We start from the raw sequence: 21,358 nt of genomic DNA on the forward strand, positions 1-21,358 counted from the left end.
TACGCTAAAATAGTGTTTTAGTTTTGATAGGACATCATCATGACTTAGGGCGGATGCGATTTCATTTCGTAACATATTCCAGTGATATATCACGAGAAAGAGAGCGAGTGACTATAGAAGATAGTGCGCGCAAGAGCGGGCCGCACTTCAATGAGATAATCAAGGCGCGGGACGATACGATGGGGCGAGCCTGACGTGGCATGCGCTGAAAGGCAGCCTGTTGTGATAAAGCTTGTGAAAATGGGAGGGGAGTCCTGCCAGTCTTCCTATTTTCTAGAGAAAGGAGATTTAGAGATATTTTAACGTTAGTGACGCTAGACGTTCCACAGTTATTTTACGTGATGAAGCGGGCTGCTTTGTTGTGGACTGACTCGAGCTTGTTTATGAGGTACGACTCATGTGGGTTCGAAATGAAAGACCAGTACTCCATTTTCGAACGAGCCAGTTTCGTATAGGATAATAATTTAGTGAACTTGTTTGCTGAGTAAAGGTTACGCCTGATGTAGCCAAGGGTTTTACACGTGCTGCTAGTAATCGCTTCGATGTGTTGATTCCATGAAAAGTTTGAAGATAAATGAATTCCCAAGTATTTTATTATGTGTGCATGTGCAATACCAATGTCCTTCGTAAAGTGATGGGAAAGCCTCGGGTTACTAGCTCTAGTGAAAGCTATAGCCTTAGTTTTTGAAACATTTATTTCCGTTTGCCACTGTTTACACCAGTCGGCAATTTTTCGCGAGGTCAGATTGCAAAGTATCATTGCCAGAAGAGTTAATTATTAATCAATAAATTAAGCAATCATCTGCAAATAGTCCTACTGTAGATTTAATATTACTCCTGATGGCGTTGACGTATAGCAGGAATAAAATTGGTTCAAATACAGAGCCCTGTGGCACCCCAGATTTTACTAGTGATCGTGGAGAAGAAAATACATAATTGTTACAAACTGGTACCACTTAAAAGTTTACTTATCCAATTCGTAGCCCTACTATTTATATCAAAATTGCGAAGTTTCATTAATAAACGCTTATGAGCTACCTTGTCAAAAGCCTTCGCAATATAAATAAATACGGCGTCTATTTGTGATGAGTCGTTAATAGCTTGGTACAGGTCGGAGATTAGCTCGAATAACTGCGTCTCACAAGAGCGAGCCTGTAGGAACCCGTGTCGGTTAATGAACAGAATATTCTTCTCTGTTAGGTATTTCATAATTGCTGATGATCTAATGTGTTCTAATAGTTTACGTGGAACACTGGTCAGTGAAATAGGTCTGTAGTTAGAGACGGACGATGGGTCACCAAAATTAGAGGCTTGAATTATTTTAGCTATTTTCCATCCGTCAGGAACGCATCATGAATCAATGGATCGTTGAAAAAGAGTGGTGACAATGCAAGATATTACTGGTTTAGCTATATTTAGTAGTTTTGGACAGATTCCATGTTGACCGGTAGCCGAGCTCTTAGAAGGACGGTCCATAGCAGGTTCAGCGCCTTTTGGAGTGATTATATCATTCATGATGGAGGCAACAGAACCGATTAAAATATCAGTGGGAACGGGAAGCTCATTTGCAAAGGCAGAAGAGAAAAAAAGAATTTAATGCAGTAGTGACCTCTGATGATGGAAGGCACTCGTTGCCTTTCATTGTGGAAATGAAGCCTGGTGATGACGGTTTGGGGTTTATTACTTTCTAGAATATTTTTGTGTTCTTTGATAACATGTCATTTAACATGCTAACATGTCATTCGTGTTGCTCGCTAGCATGTGTTTGCTAATATATCATTTAACTGGTTCCAAACTGCGACATTACATCACGCCGCGCAGGATTCCGCGCTCGCGCGTCGCGTAGCCTTGGCTCTGCTGCACGGAACTACTGAAACAGAGTGTAGCCTTACGTTGGAAACATCAATGACTGGAAGAGCGTAAGTTTGGGCATGTTGGTATTCCACAACTTTTACGTTTTTAGCGCAAGAAAAGGGACGAGAGACAGAAGTACCACGCGGACACAGCGCTTTGTACAAGTCTCGCGGACACAGCGCTATGGGTAGCGCTGTGTCCGGGTCGTACTTCTGTCTCTTGTCCCTTTTCGTGTGCTAGAAACGTAAACGTTATCAATAACTGAACACGGTAGCAAGTGTGCACCGGCGTACTGCCGGCATAGAATACAAGTCGACTCGGCGTATGGCCCCAGCAGTGTGAAATGGATATTTCTTTTATGAAGCTGATCACGTGTGGCTCGTGCTTTTGGAACTGATGTATTTGCACAAGCCTAAAATACTACACGTCAGTGCTGTACCTTGGCACAATAGCATGATGAAGCGCATCATGTTGTCTTGCGTCCATCGACCACTCCTCTAATCATTAGACATCAAAATGATTCGTACTTCAGCCTGTTGGTGCCCAGCTACTGCAATACAAGAGCACTGAAAGGAGACAACAATAAGAATGGCGAGAAGACATGAGCTAACCCAAACAATGGAAGAAAAAAAAATGCTAGACAGAAACAGCGTGCATTCAGCAGACCGTTTGAATTTATTATGAGAGATCTGACATCTGGGTATGGAAGAGAGGAAGCGAAGGTATATTGACATGCGCCTGAGCCTTCGTGTGTATAAGGTTTGCACGTATCTTTTTTGTGGTTGTTTGAGTGAGCCCATGTCTTCGAGCTTTTGAATGAATGAATGGTTTAATCAATCAATCAAATAATCAATAAATCAAACAAACAAAAATCAATCAACTAGTCGATAATATTTCCTCAGAAGATATTCGTGGGCCTCTTGAGTTGATTACCCAAGGTTATTGTAAAGGTTCGTAGACAAATGTACGGAAACCAAAGGAAACAAACATGACCACTCAAAGCCCTCGGGTTCGGCTTCTCAATTCATGTGTCCAAAAGTGCGCTACCTTCACAACAAAAATGTCTGCCAACTAGATAGCTAGCTTTCCAAGAAAATAAAACACGCGGTTGATAAGTGCGTCGTCCGGTATTTTCTGCTGTCGCCTGGTTTCAGCCTTTCACGTCATGGTAAATACAACCAACTGGTGCAAAATACTATGAAATAAAGGCAGAGTGCATTTGTAGAACGTTGCTTGAAGGCCATACTTGCTCCTTGAACTTGTTTACCCCTTCAGTGGCGAATTATGGTCGACTACTACTAAATGTCTGACTGGCGTCGACGTCGAGCTTCAGCTTGTGCTACTCTCTGCACAGCGGTCTGCTGACCCCGACGGTGCCTGGTTGCAGCCGCGCGGGTAGCTCTACGATTCGCTTCTTCGGCAGCGGTTCGTACCTTGTGAGGAGGCTCCATTACGCGTACCGAAGAGTAAGCACACGTAATCCAGGCTACGTGGCGCACATGTCATATGCCTTGACCTGTGACACGATACAATAATGGTGATGATAAACATGGTTATATGCATTCCCTTCAATATGCGGTGGTGACAAATAGTCACCTAGCCTGGTTTAGTTAACGAAGTCCAGCGACATGCAGCATGCAACTAGTGGTCGTAGCAACTTTCATATGCACCATGTAACCTGCTATATGCATGCTGCTACATGCAACAGTTAGGTGTGGGAACACCGTATGGAAGATAAAGCAACTGCAATGCAAAGTTAGCACTTATCTACGCTAGGATGCGCGCGGGTCAGATTGTGGGGCAAATGACACGATATGGGGCTAATGATGATGACGATGGCTTAATAGCACCCCCTTTGATTCAGGACACTGACAAACAGTCACCTAGCCTGCTTGATTGAATCAGGTACGCCATAATTTTTTTCATAACAGCAATATTTATACCTCTCCATCTCAGCCTTTTTCTTCCTGACGACTTTTCTAACTACCTTGGCCCGCTACTTGTGCTGGATGGATGGATGGATGGAAGAATGGATGGATGGATGGATGGATGGACGGACGGACGGACGGACGGACGGACGGACGGACGGACGGACGGACGGACGGACGGACGGACGGACGGACGGACGGACGGACGGACGCTATGAGCGTCCCCGTTGGAACAGGGCGTTTCACGGTTGCGCCACTAAGCTCTTCTTCTTATATTGCCTAATACCCTACCTATGCTAAAAAATAAAATGGCAATGAAAAAAAAATGAAAGGATGAATTACCATCACCATCATGGATGGATGGATGCTTCGATGGATGGAAGGATTGATGGATGGATGGATGGAAGAATGGATGGATGGATGGATGGATGGACGGACGGACGGACGGACGGACGGACGGACGGACGGACGGACGGGCGGACGCTATGAGTGTCCCCGTTGGAACAGGGCGTTTCACGGTTGCGCCACTAAGCTCTTCTTCTTATATTGCCTAATACGCTACCTATGCTAAAAAATAAAATGGCAATGAAAAAAATGAAAGGATGAATTACCATCACCATCATGGATGGATGGATGCATGGATGGATGGATGGATGGATGGATGGATGGATGGATGGATGGATGGATGGATGGATGGATGGATGGATGGATGGATGGATGGATGGATGGATGGATTTCGTGACGTCGCGTGACAGACAGGTGAGGTGGGTGGGGTTGGTCCGACAAAGTTTTTGACCAATCGCGGAGGGCTTATTGCGGAATTGGTATAGAAAAGTTTGGAATAGTTTTACGTTATACACCCCTTGATTGCGTCCCAGCTCGAAACAGACGCAACTAGCATGGAAGACGCAGGAATTGCTTTTGTCCTACGAAAGACTGGATCTACCTTCCTTCTCATGGACCCACAAGGAAACTACTACAATTTCTTCAAATGCCAGATTGGCCCCATTGCGCATCGAATCCTCCCACAGCTACCGTCCCGACGTAATTGATATGGATACCAGGCTACTGCGGAGCTAGAGGCAACGAGCTCGTGCGCACCTCGGCCCGAGAATTACTCTCTCGGACCTCCGATCCCGGCATATCGCACCCTCTCTCAGCTGTGCGTATGGTCCCGCCTCTCACATACACCGAAATTTTTCGACACCAAAGACTCAATAGACGGGAATTTCTGCCCCCGGGATCCAAACTCAGTAAATAATTCCAGCTAACTTGGCGTCACCTGTATACATACTCCTCCCATGCATACCAAGATAGACCCTGACGCACACACACCACAGTTCAAATTCTGCTACAATCAAACAGCACCTTGTATAACATGGTATGTTAATGTCAACACGATCCATCCAGACAAAACAGGACACAACCCAACAGAAAAGGATGGAAGGCAGCTCATTCCAGCTCGGATCGGAAGACCGAAGAGCCCTTCGTGAAATGGGCGAAGACAACGGCCCGCGCCAGTGGGATGCCGGACTAAAGATCCCACTCAGCGATCTTCTTATTTCAGAGAATAAATAAATGCTTTAATATATCTGCCCTCGCGCGCTAGGAAGCGTTTTAGGTCATTTTTTGGGCTGCAAGCTAGCGTGTTAAAAGAAAAAGCACTGGCGTGACTCAGTCACAGAGTACCTGACTACCGCGCAGCAGTCCCGGCTTTGATCCCGGCAATAACTGGGCATTTAGTTTTCTCATTCCCGGTGATAGCTGTGCCAGACAGCGGACACCGGCGGTAGCGGTCGTGGCGGTGGACACCATCGCCTACCAAAATGGCTATTGGAATGAGCATGCAACAGCTCGTGCTGTAAGAGCTTGACACGAGAATGAGAAACACAGTGACAATCATTCGGTCTTCAATTTCTGGTTTCTATTTTTTTTCTTATTTTGAAAGCTAGGTCCTGATTAATTTAGTCAGCAGCATTCGCACGCAATTGAATATTTCAAACACCAAACCGTGCGTGCAATGATCGTTTTACCCTCACCGTTGATGCAGGGGTTCCGTCCTCCTTCTCCCACCGAATGCTGGGTTGCGGTTGACCCTGCGCTGAGCAAGGCAGTACGGCACCTGTCTCGCTCGAAAATTCCACCATGGTTGGGGGCTCTAGGACGATCGTGGGACCACGGCTGCCAGTGCGATGGGAACTCGATGCCGAAGCTGCAAAACAGAGAAGGCCGCCATTCATGTCTGCTCCTCTTCCTTCAATATACTTTGTGCTTCTCTCACATTGCGAAACTACTAAAAAGTCAAGAAGTTTCTCCGCCTATTCATAATCAACAACAAAGTCTAAATGCTGAAGTGAGTTCTGTCAGATTTGACAAAGTTCAAGGCTTATGCAATTTCTAGGTGTATAAGGCATTATCATAATTTTTTTCTGCCAGCATCTAGAAATTGTGTCAATTAAAACAATATTTTTTGTGACAATGTAACATCGTTCTGAACCTAATCTTTGGCAAAACGAGAAGAAGTCAAACATGCTACGTGGATATGCCATATACATTTTCGGACAGTGGCCCGCGTCACCAAGCGGTTTCAGCGTCGCGTTATGGGAATCTTGACGGATAGCGCTTCGTTGCATGATTCTCACGTTGCCAGCAGCCTAGGTGCCCCGGGAGGACCACCTCTTTACCACTTTTATCATTCGGTTAGTACTGCCAACCTGCTCGTTGACACATGCATAAATGATTAGGAAACACGCCATCGGAACATGGCGTAAACTATACTCAGTCACGAATTTTTTTTTGTATGGCTTCTTCATTAAAATCTTGCATCACAGCGGAGCCTCTAGCTTTGTACGTGCAAAAAAAAAAAGCCCGCGTGTTTACTACCTGTGAGACGCGCCTTTTCACTGCATGTACGTATGAAGAGAGTTGTCTGTTTTATAGCTGCTCAATTTAAAACGTTTCATAGTTCGTCAGTTTGGAGTTGTCAAGTCAGAAAGGGATCAGATTAGACTAAAAATAACCTCAATTGAGTTCACAGCTGGTGTGAAGAGTGGGGAATGACTATAAAGAATAATAAGAAGTGCTGCGTGTTGAAGATAAGTAACTCCCAGTCAGTCTTACACTTTCCCTGTTCTATTGGCTGTACTATACTCAGTAATGTTGCGGCCTATAAGTACCTCGGTGTAACGCTAACAGAACATATGAGCAGGAAGTACCATACTGAATGTATTTGTGCCAGCACTCTTTGTAAATTAAGGGTATTCGCCGTAAGCCTTCAACAGCAGCCCAACCGGTGAAGTTTGCAGCTTATGCCACATAAGTGAAATCTCATCTCGAATATGCTTCAGCTCTGTTGGATCCACACACAAATGAAAATATTGCCAAATTAGAACGATTACAATGAACTGCAGCCAGGTTCATCTGTAATCATTATAGGCAAACGATAGCTTGTCAGAGATACTAAGTTCTCTTAACTTTTATTCCCTCCATTCGAGGCGAGCAAAGATATTGAAGTTCATGCACCCGATATATAATGATAAACTCAAGCAAAGTAAATCGTCATATCTGCGTCTTAGTTCTCGCGCAGTCACTCACCAGAACTACGGAAAAATGAGAAGATTTACGTGCGTTGAACAATACATATAAACACTTTTTTCCTAGGAGTATTAAACAATGGAATGCATTACCGAAACAATTTTGTTGACATTGCGGTTAGCAATACACTTATTACAATATTAGAACACGTTAACTGAAATATTGGCTGTATATTTTTATATTTGCTGTGCCTCGGTTTTCTCGGGCCTCACACGTGTATATATATTTTTGTATGCACACCCTGCTTGGACTCAAGCGAGTCTGCAGAATCTATAAATAAATAAAAAGATTGAATTAAGCCTGATAGTGATGTCGGGCTTCCCAACGAGTTCTTGGATACCAGTTCAGCTGAGACAAACAATGGCATACAGCTAAGCGTGGGAGCCCTTTATTACAATGATAACGGAATCGAACATCATCTAAAAAGCAAGATACGAGTACAAAGGGCTGCATAATAGAACTTAAAATACAAACCTCAATGGTATGCTGAATCGTTCTTCTTTAGTGTTAAAGCACATTCAGTATTCAAGCCTCTTTAGCCTTCAAGTACCCTGGCGATGCCGCGCACAAAAAAAAAAATGACGAGGGAGGGGTCAGGACAGCCGCACATCTCCGCTAGATCCGCGCATGCTTTTGACACCATTTCAGGCCTTCAACTCGATGGCCGCACTCACCACCCGGGTTGCGTCACATCGGCGAGCCTCATCGATAATTTTTCCGGAGGTTCTCGCGTAGATAGGATCTTACGGGTCCAAAGCCTGTGCTTTGTGCGTAACTAACTGCCGCCGTTACAAACGCATTGCTAGGGTAAAAGCGGAAAACACATGGTACGATCCGGCACCCATCTTGCACCCCAGCCAGCGCATACCAGCTATTTTCAGCGAGTCCTGACAGAATGCGGCGTCGTACTCGACGCCTTACCAGCTGCCTTGATATTGTTGTACGATGGCCGGTGTGAGTGGACGGCCGTAGTGAATCACAGCGGATTGACTGTGACAATGCCAGCCAGAGAGGCGGTGCCGCCGAGGGGCTGTTTCCTCGCCGATCCGATAATCACGGTCGAAGCGTTCGCACATATCGTTACTCGCGGCGGCGTACAATTAGGCTAGGATTTGTTTCTGACACAAAGTAGCAGCTAATAGAACAAACATATGCCGAAACGGCGCCTATTCTGCAATACAGTATCCAGTGCTAAAGCACTGGCCTGATCAGTCACCGCGATGTGAGGGCATTTCGCAAGTGGGCAGCATGCATGACACCAATCGTCTCAACGAAGTGACTCGCTTAACTTGCACATTTGCTCTTTGCACCGGCGGTGTCAAGGAAACTAATTCTACCCATTTATGCGCGTCATAAATGTACAAATGTTAATAGTTTGGGCAGAAATAAGCTTTCACGAGATAGATCGCAATAAAGAGCCGTTGGTCGCGACGTCTAGGGAGCTAGGCGTTACTGCCCCTATAGGCGGCTGTCAGTGGACAGCGCGACGCGCTGTGATGTATGTACATGCCACTCGCGCCAGTGTGCATTTAGTGATAATGGTCGCGTAAAATAAAGCATTGTGCAAATATGTTTGTTTGGTGCTCCTACAGGAGGATTTGGAGTCTTCCAAACGCACATGTAGATACATGGAGCTTCGGATTAAGGCTTACCGTGTGCGTCGCTTGATCGTTGGAACGCCCCTCCTATGTGTCCCGAATCGTCTTATGCCACAAGACGAAGCATATACAGCCGAGTGCATGATCGGACGCCGTGTCGTAGGCAGTGTTTCCTAGTATTTTTTTTTTGTTTTCACATGACTCCGTAAATAGCACCGAAATGCCGAAATATTCACCCAGCGAGATTCGTAGAGAGTGCGCACCTCGCAGAAGCGTTGGGATTCAAAGAAGATGGGAGGATTACCCGACAAGCAGTCGAGATAAGTTAGAGAGGTTTAGAGTATTGGTGAAAAAAAAAAGGCAGGAAAAAGATTGACAGAGTAGGAGTCATTGCAGGGGTAGGTAACAGTACAATATAGCACTGTTTTCCAAATACGAATGTTAAGATTTTTTTTTAAAGAGCCCCACCAACGCATGCCAAAGTCCCAGACGCCAGTATACGTTTTTCGGTGCCTCCACCACACAGGGTCGCGCCACTTTTGTATAGTGCCATGACGACGCCTATGCTTTACTGCTGCGGCTAACTTCCCTTGAAAGACCAAACCGCTGCCCTCCAACTAACCCATCTATAGCCCCCAGACTATGTGTCGCCACCTTCAAAATTAGCCGACGCGTTGCTTCTGCGCTACTCAAGCCATTCTTTCTACTCAAGTATTTTTCTTACGCACCACTGACCGGCTTGCTGGCTCTTCTATACGCTCGCCGCCTGCGACACCTACGCCTTCTGTTTAGTTCTCTGAAGGCTTCCTAACCTCTCGCTCCCCCAACATCCTCCTATATCTTTTTTTTTTCTTCAGCCTTCCCACTTTCCCGTTCTTGTCCCCTCGTCTCAAGAACCACGCATATAGGGGCGTCAAGCGCGGGAGGACTCACTTTCTTTTCGATCTCTATTTTCACAGCCAGCCGCCACTGACAATTACCGCACATGACGTCCCTCTACTAACCTGTTAAAGCTAACCTGCCGAGAATGACAAGGCCGCCTTTAACGAAGATAGGACCTCCTATCGAAATGTTGGTCATCCTTTCAGAGGCACCTTATCCCTATTTACAGCCTTTACACCACATGATCCAGATCACACGGGAAAGGCGGGGGATGGAAATTCAAGACGATGAGCAAAACGAGCACAAGGTGAAAACAAGAGCCAACGTTCCAACAAGCGGTCTTCTCTTTTTCAAGGCAATATATGCTTTCTTCGCCATAGTATATATAGGTGGAGTTCAGTATAGTATATATAGGTGCAGTATATGTATATAGGTGGGATGCGAAGGTTGTGGGATCGTTCCCCACCTGCGGCAAGTTGTTTTGTCATCCAATTTACTTTCCATTAATTTGTCGTTTCTTTATTTAATTTCCTAACTAAAACTCATTTCCCTTATGTTGTCCTTGGGGTGAGTGTTTGTTGGCTTCTTATGATACCTCAAATATAAATGTATTTCAGACAAATGACAGCGACACTGGCTGCTTTTTAATTGTATTCGTTGAACCAGTGGTCTGCAATAATGCGCGTATGTAACCCGCACAGGACATAATTAGCCACCATTGCAAGAAAAGGCGCATCGAGCTTGCCATCACAGGGAATAAAAGAAGGCAAACCTAACGCAGTAGCTGCCATTGATCCCAATGGTCATTTGCATTCAGTAGCGCTGCCTAGTTGTTAGCATAAAGAAAGTATCACACGGAAAGAGCTAGAAAATTAATCGGTCGAGAAAGCGCACAAAAGACAAGCAATAATTAGAGACGCGGACGTGCATTGCAATGTCATCCATAATTCTTTCGCCTTCGCCCTTGCTTTTCGTGCGCCACGCACAATGACTTATGCATTATCAGTTCACCTTAAACCGCTACTCGTTGCATATTAGACAGTGAACATGATTTTCAACTTTTCCCAATCGTGTACAGCTGTGGCCCAGTGTCATTACGTGAGCTAAATATACCCGAGTTTCTTGTTGGGTAAGCCGATGTGCTCTGCTGTGCACACGATAACGCGATTGTGTGCCGGCGCACACTGAGAAAGACAAACAGGACGGGCACTGCGCTTCAACTTTTTTATTCGTCGCCTTGGCATAAAAATAGTAACATGCGGGAGCGCTTGCCGTCGAGACACGCATAGCAAACAACCCTAACAAATAGTAGGGTTTTCTTTGAAAGATATTTAGCCACGTCGTTATTGCAATGGTCGTACTTTCTGCTAAATTATGTATGACAGTGGTGCTCCCGCATGCATTTCTATGTCTACGGGGCTTGAAATGGACGGAAGGACCAAGTCGCCCCGAATTTATGAAAATTTTCGTTCGGAAGTAGTGCTTGCCATTGGCCTGCCTGCTTATGCGAACAGCTCTTCTCTAGGAACATTTATTATTCTAAATACAGGCAGACGATATTTATTAATATGCACGTAGAAAGAGCTGGGAATGCGACAGACGCAAGGTGCCGATCTGACCGGATGTACTGATGTCGCCGAAGCTGTTTTCGCACTGGCCATGAGCTGGGAAAAAATACTTGTGAACTAGAGCAGAATGGGGGGCACTTAGTATTACGAACGTAATCCCCTTCAGTAAACGTTAACTGCGCAGAATATGATATGTTCAAGGTCCGTTCTTTTCTGATAGAACTTGAATTCTCGATTTTCGCACCTCGAACAAGTTTCATGAAATAAGAGTGGAACACCTTTTTTCAGAGAATTTTCGCCTTTTCGTCAAGGGTTTAGATAACCAGCCGGACTCTAAAATAAGTCCAATCGATATATATATATATATATATATATATATATATATATATATATATATATATATATATATATATATATATATATATATATATATATATATGTATTTCTTATTCATGGCGTAAGAAGCCAGCAAACAACAACACCGACAACATAGGCGAAATTACTTATACTTCCTACTTGACTTAAATGACAAATTCATGGAAATGACAGTGAATGAAAAAACAACTGGCCGCAGATAGGATGCGAACCCATGTCTTCGCAATACGGGTGCGCTGCTCTTCCCAATTGCGCTACCACTGTGTCGTTTTGCCATTCACTTTCTGGGTCACTTTCTGGGGGTATTTATGGTTTTTACTACTGGAACTAACCCCGGAAGTGTTAGCTAGCGCGCACTCACAAAGCTAGGTGGCGGATGTGGAGCATCCTATATATGAAACACACACACACACACACACACACACACACTAATATATATATATACATATATATATACATATATATATATATATATATATATATATATATATATATATATATATATATATATATATATATATATATATACGGTGCTCAAACTATCATGCACCAAGATTTACAGATATGCAACTGCCGCGTAGCTCGACAGCACCAAAGTTATGGCGTTTGCCGTCGCTAGGTTATACTCAGAATACTTTTGAATTCCGGCTGATCCCATAATTAATCTTAATTTATCAAATTCTCAACTGCCGTAATTAGAAGGCAAATGCCAATGAGAAAATTGTAGAGTGACATGAAAAGCTCTCTCTACAGCTTTCTGTTTTTCCGAACGTGAAATGAGCCCGCGAATACGCACAAGCTGCTTCGAGCGGCCAGAAACGCGGCAATTTTGCGTGTATTCCCGCGTGGAACAATGCTCATACATACATACATACATACATACATACATACATACATACATACATACATACATACATACATACATACATACATACATACATACATACATACATACATACATACATACATACATACATACATACATACATACATACATACGTACGTACGTACGTACGTACGTACGTACGTACGTACATACATACATACATACATACATACATACGTACATACATACATACATACATACTGTTAAGAACGACTCGCTGAGGTGCAAGTTTTGCCAGCCAGTTGCGACAGCGGCGTCAACTTTTCCTGGAACGCCACCGCAACCCCCTAGCCACACGGCGTCACTAAGTCTACTGTCTCCTCAGGACAATGCGCCACGTCGGTCACTCTGCGTCTCGGTATTGCCGAGATGAGCTCGACGAACCAGGCTTTGTGACCAAACACGCCACCGCCGACCTGATCTGCCGTGAGCAAAGGAGGTCCCGAGGGAACGTCTTCGGAGGCCCCTTCGCACACGCCTTTCAAGACGCAAGACAATGAAGCACCGGCGGCCGCGCTGCGGGGGTCAGCTCGGGGAATAAGATGCGCCTTTCCCGACGTAAGCCCCGAGCTTCGCGAAGACCGTCTGACGTCGGCGGGGGCCGTGAACCTGTGCGGAAATCTGTGTGCGTGTCCCTCCCGCAGAGAGGCGGGTCATTTGCGATGATTGGTCGAACGTTTCCCTCACCTTGGGATCGAGGGAGGACCGAGTGTTTATAAACCGCTGTTGTGCGGCTGCTCAGTGTACTTTCTCAAGCAGTCATGCTAGACTGATGAACTGCCACGTCCTTATGAAGATACTGTAAATAAAGCCATATTCCTCGTTCTCGATGAGAAGCAGTCCTTTCCTTCAACAACGTCCTGAGCGTGGATAAGTTGGACGACGGCATGGGCCAGCTACCATCTAATTCATGCCCGACTCCAATCTTGACAACTGGTTACGAGCAGAGGGATTGACCTCCCAATCCTCACAACTGGATGTCAGCGCTGGGATCGTCCTACAGCCCCTACAATACATACATACATACATACATACACAAGCACACACACACGCGCAGATATTAATACACGCGCCCTCTAATAGGGCAACAAGCCCTCGTCGCATATATATATATATATATATATAAACGAGAAGAAAGGGGGTTAACCGAGGGACCCGATAATTATTAGTCATATAATGAGAAGCCAACAAACACTGACACCAAGTACAACATAGGGGAAATTGCATGTGCTTAATAAATGAAATAAAGTAATGATAAATTAATGGAAATTAAAGTGGATGAAAAAACAACTTGCCGCAGGTGGGAACCGAACCCACAACCTTCGCATGTCGCGTGCGATGCTCTACCAATTGAGCTACCGCGGCGGCGTTTGCCCATCCACTTTCTTGGGTATTTATGTGTACTAGTAGAACCCTGGGAGTGTTAGCCCTCGGTTAACCCCCTTTCTTCTCGTTTATATCATAACGAGGGTCTCGAATCCCGCAACATTAATGCCTTCAGGTAGCATATGTGGGTTTATTGACCAGTTGCCTTCACCCGAAAAGATCACGTTCTCGTGACGCCTGCGGCAAAAAAGACATTCCACGTCCGCCGCCAAGGTCTGTGAGTGGGGGCGCTGGCTAACACTCCCAGGGTTCTACTAGTACACATAAATACCCAAGAAAGTGGATGGGCAAACGCCGCCGCGGTAGCTCAATTGGTAGAGCATCGCACGCGACATGCGAAGGTTGTGGGTTCGGTTCCCACCTGCGGCAAGTTGTTTTTTCATCCACTTTAATTTCCATTAATTTATCATTACTTTATTTCATTTATTAAGCACATGCAATTTCCCCTATGTTGTACTTGGTGTCAGTGTTTGTTGGCTTCTCATTATATGACTAATAATTATCGGGTCCCTCGGTTAACCCCCTTTCTTCTCGTTTATATCATAACGAGGGTCTCGAATCCAGCAACATTGATGCCTTCAGGTAGCATATGTGGGTTTATTGACCAGTTGCCTTCACCCGAAAAGATCACGGTCTCGTGACGCCTGCGGCAAAAAAGACGTTCCACGTCCGCCGCCAAGGTCTGTGAGTGGGGGCGCTGGCTAACACTCCCAGGGTTCTACTAGTACACATAAATACCCAAGAAAGTGGATGGGGAAACGCCGCCGCGGTAGCTCAATTGGTAGAGCATCGCACGCGACATGCGAAGGTTGTGGGTTCGGTTCCCACCGGCGGCAAGTTGTTTTTTCATCCACTTTAATTTCCATTAATTTATCGTTCTTTATTTCATTTATTAAGCACATGCAATTTCCCCTATGTTGTACTTGGTGTCAGTGTTTGTTGGCTTCTCATTATATGACTAATAATTGTCGGGTCCCTCGGTTAACCCCCTTTCTTCTCGTTTATATCATAACGAGGGTCTCGAATCCGGCAACATTGATGCCTTCAGGTAGCATATGTGGGTTTATTGACCAGTTGCCTTCACCCGAAAAGATCACGTTCTCATGACACCTGCGGCAAAAAAGACGTTGCACATCCGCCGCCAAGGTCTGTGAGTGGGGGCGCTGGCTAACACTCCCAGGGTTCTACTAGTACACATAAATACCCAAGAAAGTGGATGGGGAAACGCCGCCGCGGTAGCTCAATTGGTAGAGCATCGCACGCGACTTGCGAAGGTTGTGGGTTCGGTTCCCACCTGCGGCAAGTTGTTTTTTCATCCACTTTAATTTCCATTAATTTATCATTACTTTAGTTCATTTAGTAAGCACATGCAATTTCCCCTATGTTGTACTTGGTGTCAGTGTTTGTTGGCTTCTCATTATATGACTATATATATATAAATATATATATATATATATATATATATATATATATATATATATATATATATATATATATATTGTTACGGGTGGAAAGACACAGACGAGAGATGCTATTTGCACGCTATTTACACTTGAGCCAGGCAGCCAGGCTGACACTCGCTCGTGCCAAAGGCACCAACCAACTTCTTCGTCGTTCTCGCGGCGGCTCTTGAGCATCGCTCAATCATATCGTAATAATATATAGGCGAGGGCTTGTTGCCCTATTAGTAGGCGCGTTTACACGAATGTGACTCTGGCGTATCACATATCATTTTCCTCACGTCGCGTACATGGAAATGACAGTAATGAACCAATACGCGAACGCAGCGCCCACATACTTTCTTTTCTTTATTAAGAAAAGGGCATAAAACAAATTAAACACGGAATGCCCCAGCACATCTTTACTTCCTTGTTATGTGCTTTTTTATCAAAAGTGTAAATAATGCCAGCCAACGAGTATTTAGGCAAGTTCGTCGCGTGACTGGTGAAGAGCTCTTTATGTCATTATGTTTCCCTATGAGCTATTTTGTATCTTTACTGCTGTGGCACGTACAACCGCCCTCCCCCCTCTTCAGCCCTCCTCATGGTTTCTGACATCAAAAAGAAAACCGAGTCGACAACTCTGGCTCAGTAGTAGATCACACTACTATTCCTGCATTAGAAACACAGTGGACGTCTTCACCTCTACACGGATGGTTCATTTTCATGCACAAGCTGAGCAGGTGCAGTGTTTATTCCCCCGCGATCCATCAACATCAAATTCAAAGCGTATCATTTGACACCATCGACGGCTTCAAAACTCACCCTCCTGCGTCCTGCTTTGGAGTTCATAATGTAAGGACTGTCATAGGAATGGTTCATCTTCTTCGACTCCAAAGCAGCTATAGCTATACAGTGTTTTATGTCACCGTTTCATGAAGGGCCTAATGAACGTTTATGCGCTGCGATAAGACTAATGCATTTCTATGTGATTGATAAAGGACATGACATTGCATATCAGTGGATACCGGACCATTGCGACATCTCTGGTAATGACAATGTGGATGAGGCTGCGCGAGCTGAGCGTGATATAGCTATACTGCATAGCACTGCCACTGTTGAGAACTGACGCAGCCAAAAGGTTTCGCTCACTAGCATGCTAATTGATAGTGGCACAAAGAAACTCAGTGGAATTCACGAACACTCGTCTCCATAATTCCAGTGGACATCGACAGCTTCGTCTTCCACCAAAGATGTTTCGAGCTAAAGAAACACTTCTGTGCCGGCTTTTGCCTTAGCGTGGCCTTCCGAAACGCCTATTCATTTCTGATTCGTATGGCTGACAACCCAACATACGACCACTGTAGCTGCGAGGAGAGAATCGCGCGTCTCGTTTGTTATAGTGTTCTCGTTTCAGCGTGCCTACTAGAGCACCAAATTAGACAGACAGAACAATTGCCATTTGTCGAAAACCAAATACATCGGAGACTGGTCGAGAGCGTACTCAGCAGAGAAGGCGTTGAACGCGTCATTGCGCCTTTTCTGGACAAACGGACTTGGTGAAGAGTGTGAGAAGTGTCGCGTGCTACATGGTGATCATGTACAAGATTTCGCTTTTTTTTTCTTCTTTTCGCTGGTGTCGCTTTTCCATCACCTTTCATTTGCTTTAACCCTTACCCCAGCACAGGGTACCCAGCCTGTTTACAACGGCTAACCACTCTGTACTTCTCTCTCTACTTTTTTCCTCTCTCCCTGACTTGCTGATGTAAAACGTACTTCGTGTCAAAGAGGAGTGCGCTGCTTGTGTGAATACTTCGTGAACGTTACAATGAAAATCCTGAGCTTTGAGCTACAACAAAAACCCCGAATTCTCATCATGTTTCCTCTTCAAGAAGAGCACCAGTTCTTACTGCCCAAATTTGAAAAATAAAGAAACCATAAACCCTACGACGAAGGACCTATTTATGCACGTGTGTAATAACAACAAAAAGGTCTGTCGACTTATTCCGTCATTGAAATGCGTAAGCACCCCTCGACACAATAAGAGATAGCGGGCTACGGGTTTCAAATTGAATTAGCCATTTTTATGAGACCTCCTGGTGTCTTTCAGACATCTCTTACTCGCAAATATCTACTCGAAAAATTTGCGTAGCATTTTCCGAAAAGAAGTTCACACGAATGGGGTGGGCAGACAAATCAATTGAATCTCAAAAGAGCTCGCTGTCTTGCGTGCCGCCAAGCAAAAGAGTTACAAAGCGTAATATAAGTTCCTTTTATGTAGGTCCTCCATCTCGTTACGTCAGTTTAGTATTCAGGAACAGTAAGCGAATAAATAGATAATGAGAAGATAATCTCGTAGAATATGGTATGGTTATACATGAACGGCCTCTGACAGGGCATTCGGTTACTGACCTTATGGTTGGCGATGAGCTGAATACAGAACAATAAAAGCTGAGTGCAGCTACAACGTCACAGTTAGACCACCTCTCGTATGGCTTGAGCGCGCATAAATCAAATAGCCTACTCCTGAAAGAAATTTGAGGGTTACTCAAAGGCAAAATTTAATTGCGATACAGAGCCGCGATAGCTGACCTTATGTTGAAAAGGCAGTCACCAAGACAACAGCGAAGGGACAATTACGGAGATGATGACCACCTGACGATGATGATGCCAAAACTGGAAACGATAAGCCTGACACAGCCCCACCCCTCACACGTCGATTACCTGGGTCCGAATGTTGGAGGGTGAAAAACAAGCTTGTTTTTCGGGTGAACTGTTCTTATTCCCTGCAAATGCGATTGTAGCCTTTATGCTCATATTGGAACAAAACATCATGAGCGTAAAAATAGTGCATAGTTATGATTCTAAAAATGGCGCCAGTGTGCGCTATAAACGTGTCACTTATCGATTACTACTTCTTCGGGCATACAGCTTATATCTTACGTAGAGACGAACAACTACCCCCGGGGTCGCGGCGGTCAGCGCCAAGCAAAGAACGCGTGGTGAACTTTTTAAGAGGTTTATTTACTTCCTAGTCTGAAAAATTTACTCCTCTTGCGACCCCTGCTGCCAAATGCTTCTCACCCACAGGGAAACTTGTTCACTGAAGGTTTCCATTTTTGTTTTTGTACAGAGCCTACCCGAGAAATTTGGGTGCCGGAAAAAAAAAACTAAAGATTTATGAAGGAAATATCTGTGTAATATGTGCACCATTTCGTATTCTTTTATGCCAGCGGCAAGACCACCTATTTTTGGAATGAAACTGAGCAGTGAGCCAAGCAATATTGATGGTTCTATCTTCGTGCGAGACGTTTCCAAACAGAATTTTCCAATATGAATGCCGACATGGTCGAACTAAGGCTGCAATAGAGTACATATTTGTTCGTGCGTTGCCGAGCGTTTTTTTATCCTTAAGAGTTTTTTTTCTGTACGTTAAAGCCAAAGCACATCGTTTTCCAATCCAGAAATCGCTCAGAAGCAGTGGCATTTTTGTTTGTTTCTTTCCCTCTTTCAAGCGCCGCAAATGAAAACCAAACCAAAACGCATATTGCATTTGCATATCTTACATATGAAATTTGCCAAGCCACAGTGAACGTGCGGCTATTTGTCAAAGAGAAATAGCTATAATTTCACAAAGGCTCGTCCCGCTAAGCGTAGCATTATAAGTTTGTGCTTGGGAGAACATTTTGTTTGCCAATTTCTTGCTTGCGCGTCCTGTTGCTAGCATATCGTTGTTCTCGGTCAGATCATTTCCCTATGTGGAGACGGCAAGCCTACGCGGCTTCATGGCGCTTCTAGTTTTGGAAAGCAGAAATAGTGAAAAAGTCACCAGATATGTGCATTTGCTTACTGAATAAAACTGCATGTATTATGGCGAAGTGCGGTGGCATCTTAAAATATGGCCCCTGATGTCATGCTCTTTCAAAGCAACCTCTTTATAAGGTGCGCAACTATTCCCAAGTTCAAGCTCTTCCTAAGGTTATAAGAAGCGCTTTGCGTAGACAGTGCCAAGTCCTAATCAGTGTATGTGTTTCTATAGCATGACCGACACTGATCGGTGTATTGAACATCCTAAGTGTACCTATAATGTTGAACATTGAGTATAAATAATGCACCAAATGTTCCATGTAATTCACCTGCAACTTTTATTAACATCTCGACTTGCATTCATTTTAACAGTGAAAGGAGCGAAGAGTCATTCTTTTTTTTATGCGGCCCACGCACTAATGCATCTGCAGGATTATTTTCTGCAATTACACAATGATTTACGAACAGCTTGGGTATGTTGTTTCTGCCGTTTTTATTTTGGTATGCATGGAGTGATTATTTTGTATTTTGTATACTAAAGCCTCATTCGCTGCGCAAGAGCTGATGTTTTTTAGGGGAAAGAGTGACAATTCAGATTGTCTTAAAAATCGCCGATTTACGTGGGTGTTTTTGAGCATTAATTGCGGTGAGAATCATGTAAGACTCTGGCGTGATCGAAAGAATAGTGTGACATAATTTAAATGCTGCTTGTTGTTTCCCGTTAACAGAGAGCAAGAACGGCGCCGCACCTTAGCACTGCATTGTCTGTCTGTATATAATGGAATACTGTTCGAGTACACAGCACATATATGGGACAATTTTAGATAATTTACTTCCATTACTAGCCTAGTCGATTTGCACGCCCTTCCTGGTCCTGAAGTGAAAACATCTCGTATGTCTGCCGACACGTCTACTGTTAAGGGTTGTGGTATCAGAAGGATGCTTCTGCACGCTTTATACGTTTGGGCACTTTCTCCCCAGCTCCGTAATTATGCATCTAAATAGTAAAAGGGATGATTAGCGTGATGATCGTTTATCAAAAAGAAAAGTGACAGTACGTCTCCTCAAATATTGGTGCCCGGAAGGAGTGCTGGTGAGCCTTCAGAACAACGAAGGAGCTTGCGGATTTCCGTGGAATGCGGATTCCCAGGGAGGCTTTTATTTGATAGGTGTTGAAGGGCTTTCTTTAAGTCGCCTGATAGCCAACCAATGGCTAAATCAGACATAGCAATCGTTTGCCGAATTCTTGCATAGTATACACATTTTGGCGCTTATCACAAATGAAGTTATTCCTATTCTTATGCTTCCTGTGAACCGAAAGCTGACTTTCTCTTTCATTGCATTGATTTCATGTTTTGCTTATTTTACTTATATTTCTCACGGCAGTAACGCCAGCCCTATCTTGCAAGAGAACTATGCTTATACAGGAAGAGAAAGTTCACAATAATTTTTTTGTGTGTGTGTGAAGTACTAAATCAATGCACTGAGGCCCTGGATGTTTTATTTGCTACATCCGACACATGCTTATAAAGTATGTTAAGCTGTTATCAATGTTCGCAATAAAAAAGGCAAAAAAATATAAACACGGAAAAAACAGGGGTAAAGGTATGGAAAGGAGAGTAACATGCACTGTATCCTATACGACTTGCTGGTCCTTTTCGAGACGTTCCACAAGAAAGAAACAAATTGGCGTGGCTCTTTCCTCGTTAGTGACAAGTTGGTGGAGAAAAGGCGCCCCAGGCGATCAACAACATTGATGTATCGCAAACAACCACCGATACAGGCTGCATGACTTCAGCAAGGGAAATAGGGAGCCAAGGACAAAACAAAAAGAAGCATCGGGCTCAAGCGGGCCAAGTTGACTCGATTGGCGCGGGATCAAAGGCTGCGTTCGAGGGGACAGGCTTGTCGAACACAAGAGCACGTGCGTACCGATGCGCATTAGGCACGCACCATTGAGTGCCTGCCTTAGATAGACTTGAAGAGCACCTGTGTTCTCCCTAGAGCGGCACAAAAGCCGCGGCTGTGTTTGTAGTTGGCT

General features: G+C 44.5%; 1 protein-coding gene across 3 annotated transcripts in view; it reads right to left on the reverse strand.

The window, feature by feature from the left end:
* LOC139057416 (cell adhesion molecule Dscam1-like) overlaps positions 1 to 21,358 on the reverse strand; it is a 336,268-nt gene that overhangs the window by 203,546 nt on the left and 111,364 nt on the right. For all 3 annotated transcript variants that reach the window (XM_070535634.1, XM_070535633.1, XM_070535632.1), the window contains exon 2: positions 5,822 to 5,994. In XM_070535634.1, the coding sequence (XP_070391735.1) occupies positions 5,822 to 5,994 (173 nt within the window). The remainder of the gene's footprint in view (positions 1 to 5,821; positions 5,995 to 21,358) is intronic.

The sequence above is a fragment of the Dermacentor albipictus genome, chromosome 3 (assembly GCF_038994185.2).
Source record: "Dermacentor albipictus isolate Rhodes 1998 colony chromosome 3, USDA_Dalb.pri_finalv2, whole genome shotgun sequence".
NCBI classification, from domain to species: Eukaryota; Metazoa; Arthropoda; class Arachnida; order Ixodida; family Ixodidae; genus Dermacentor; species Dermacentor albipictus.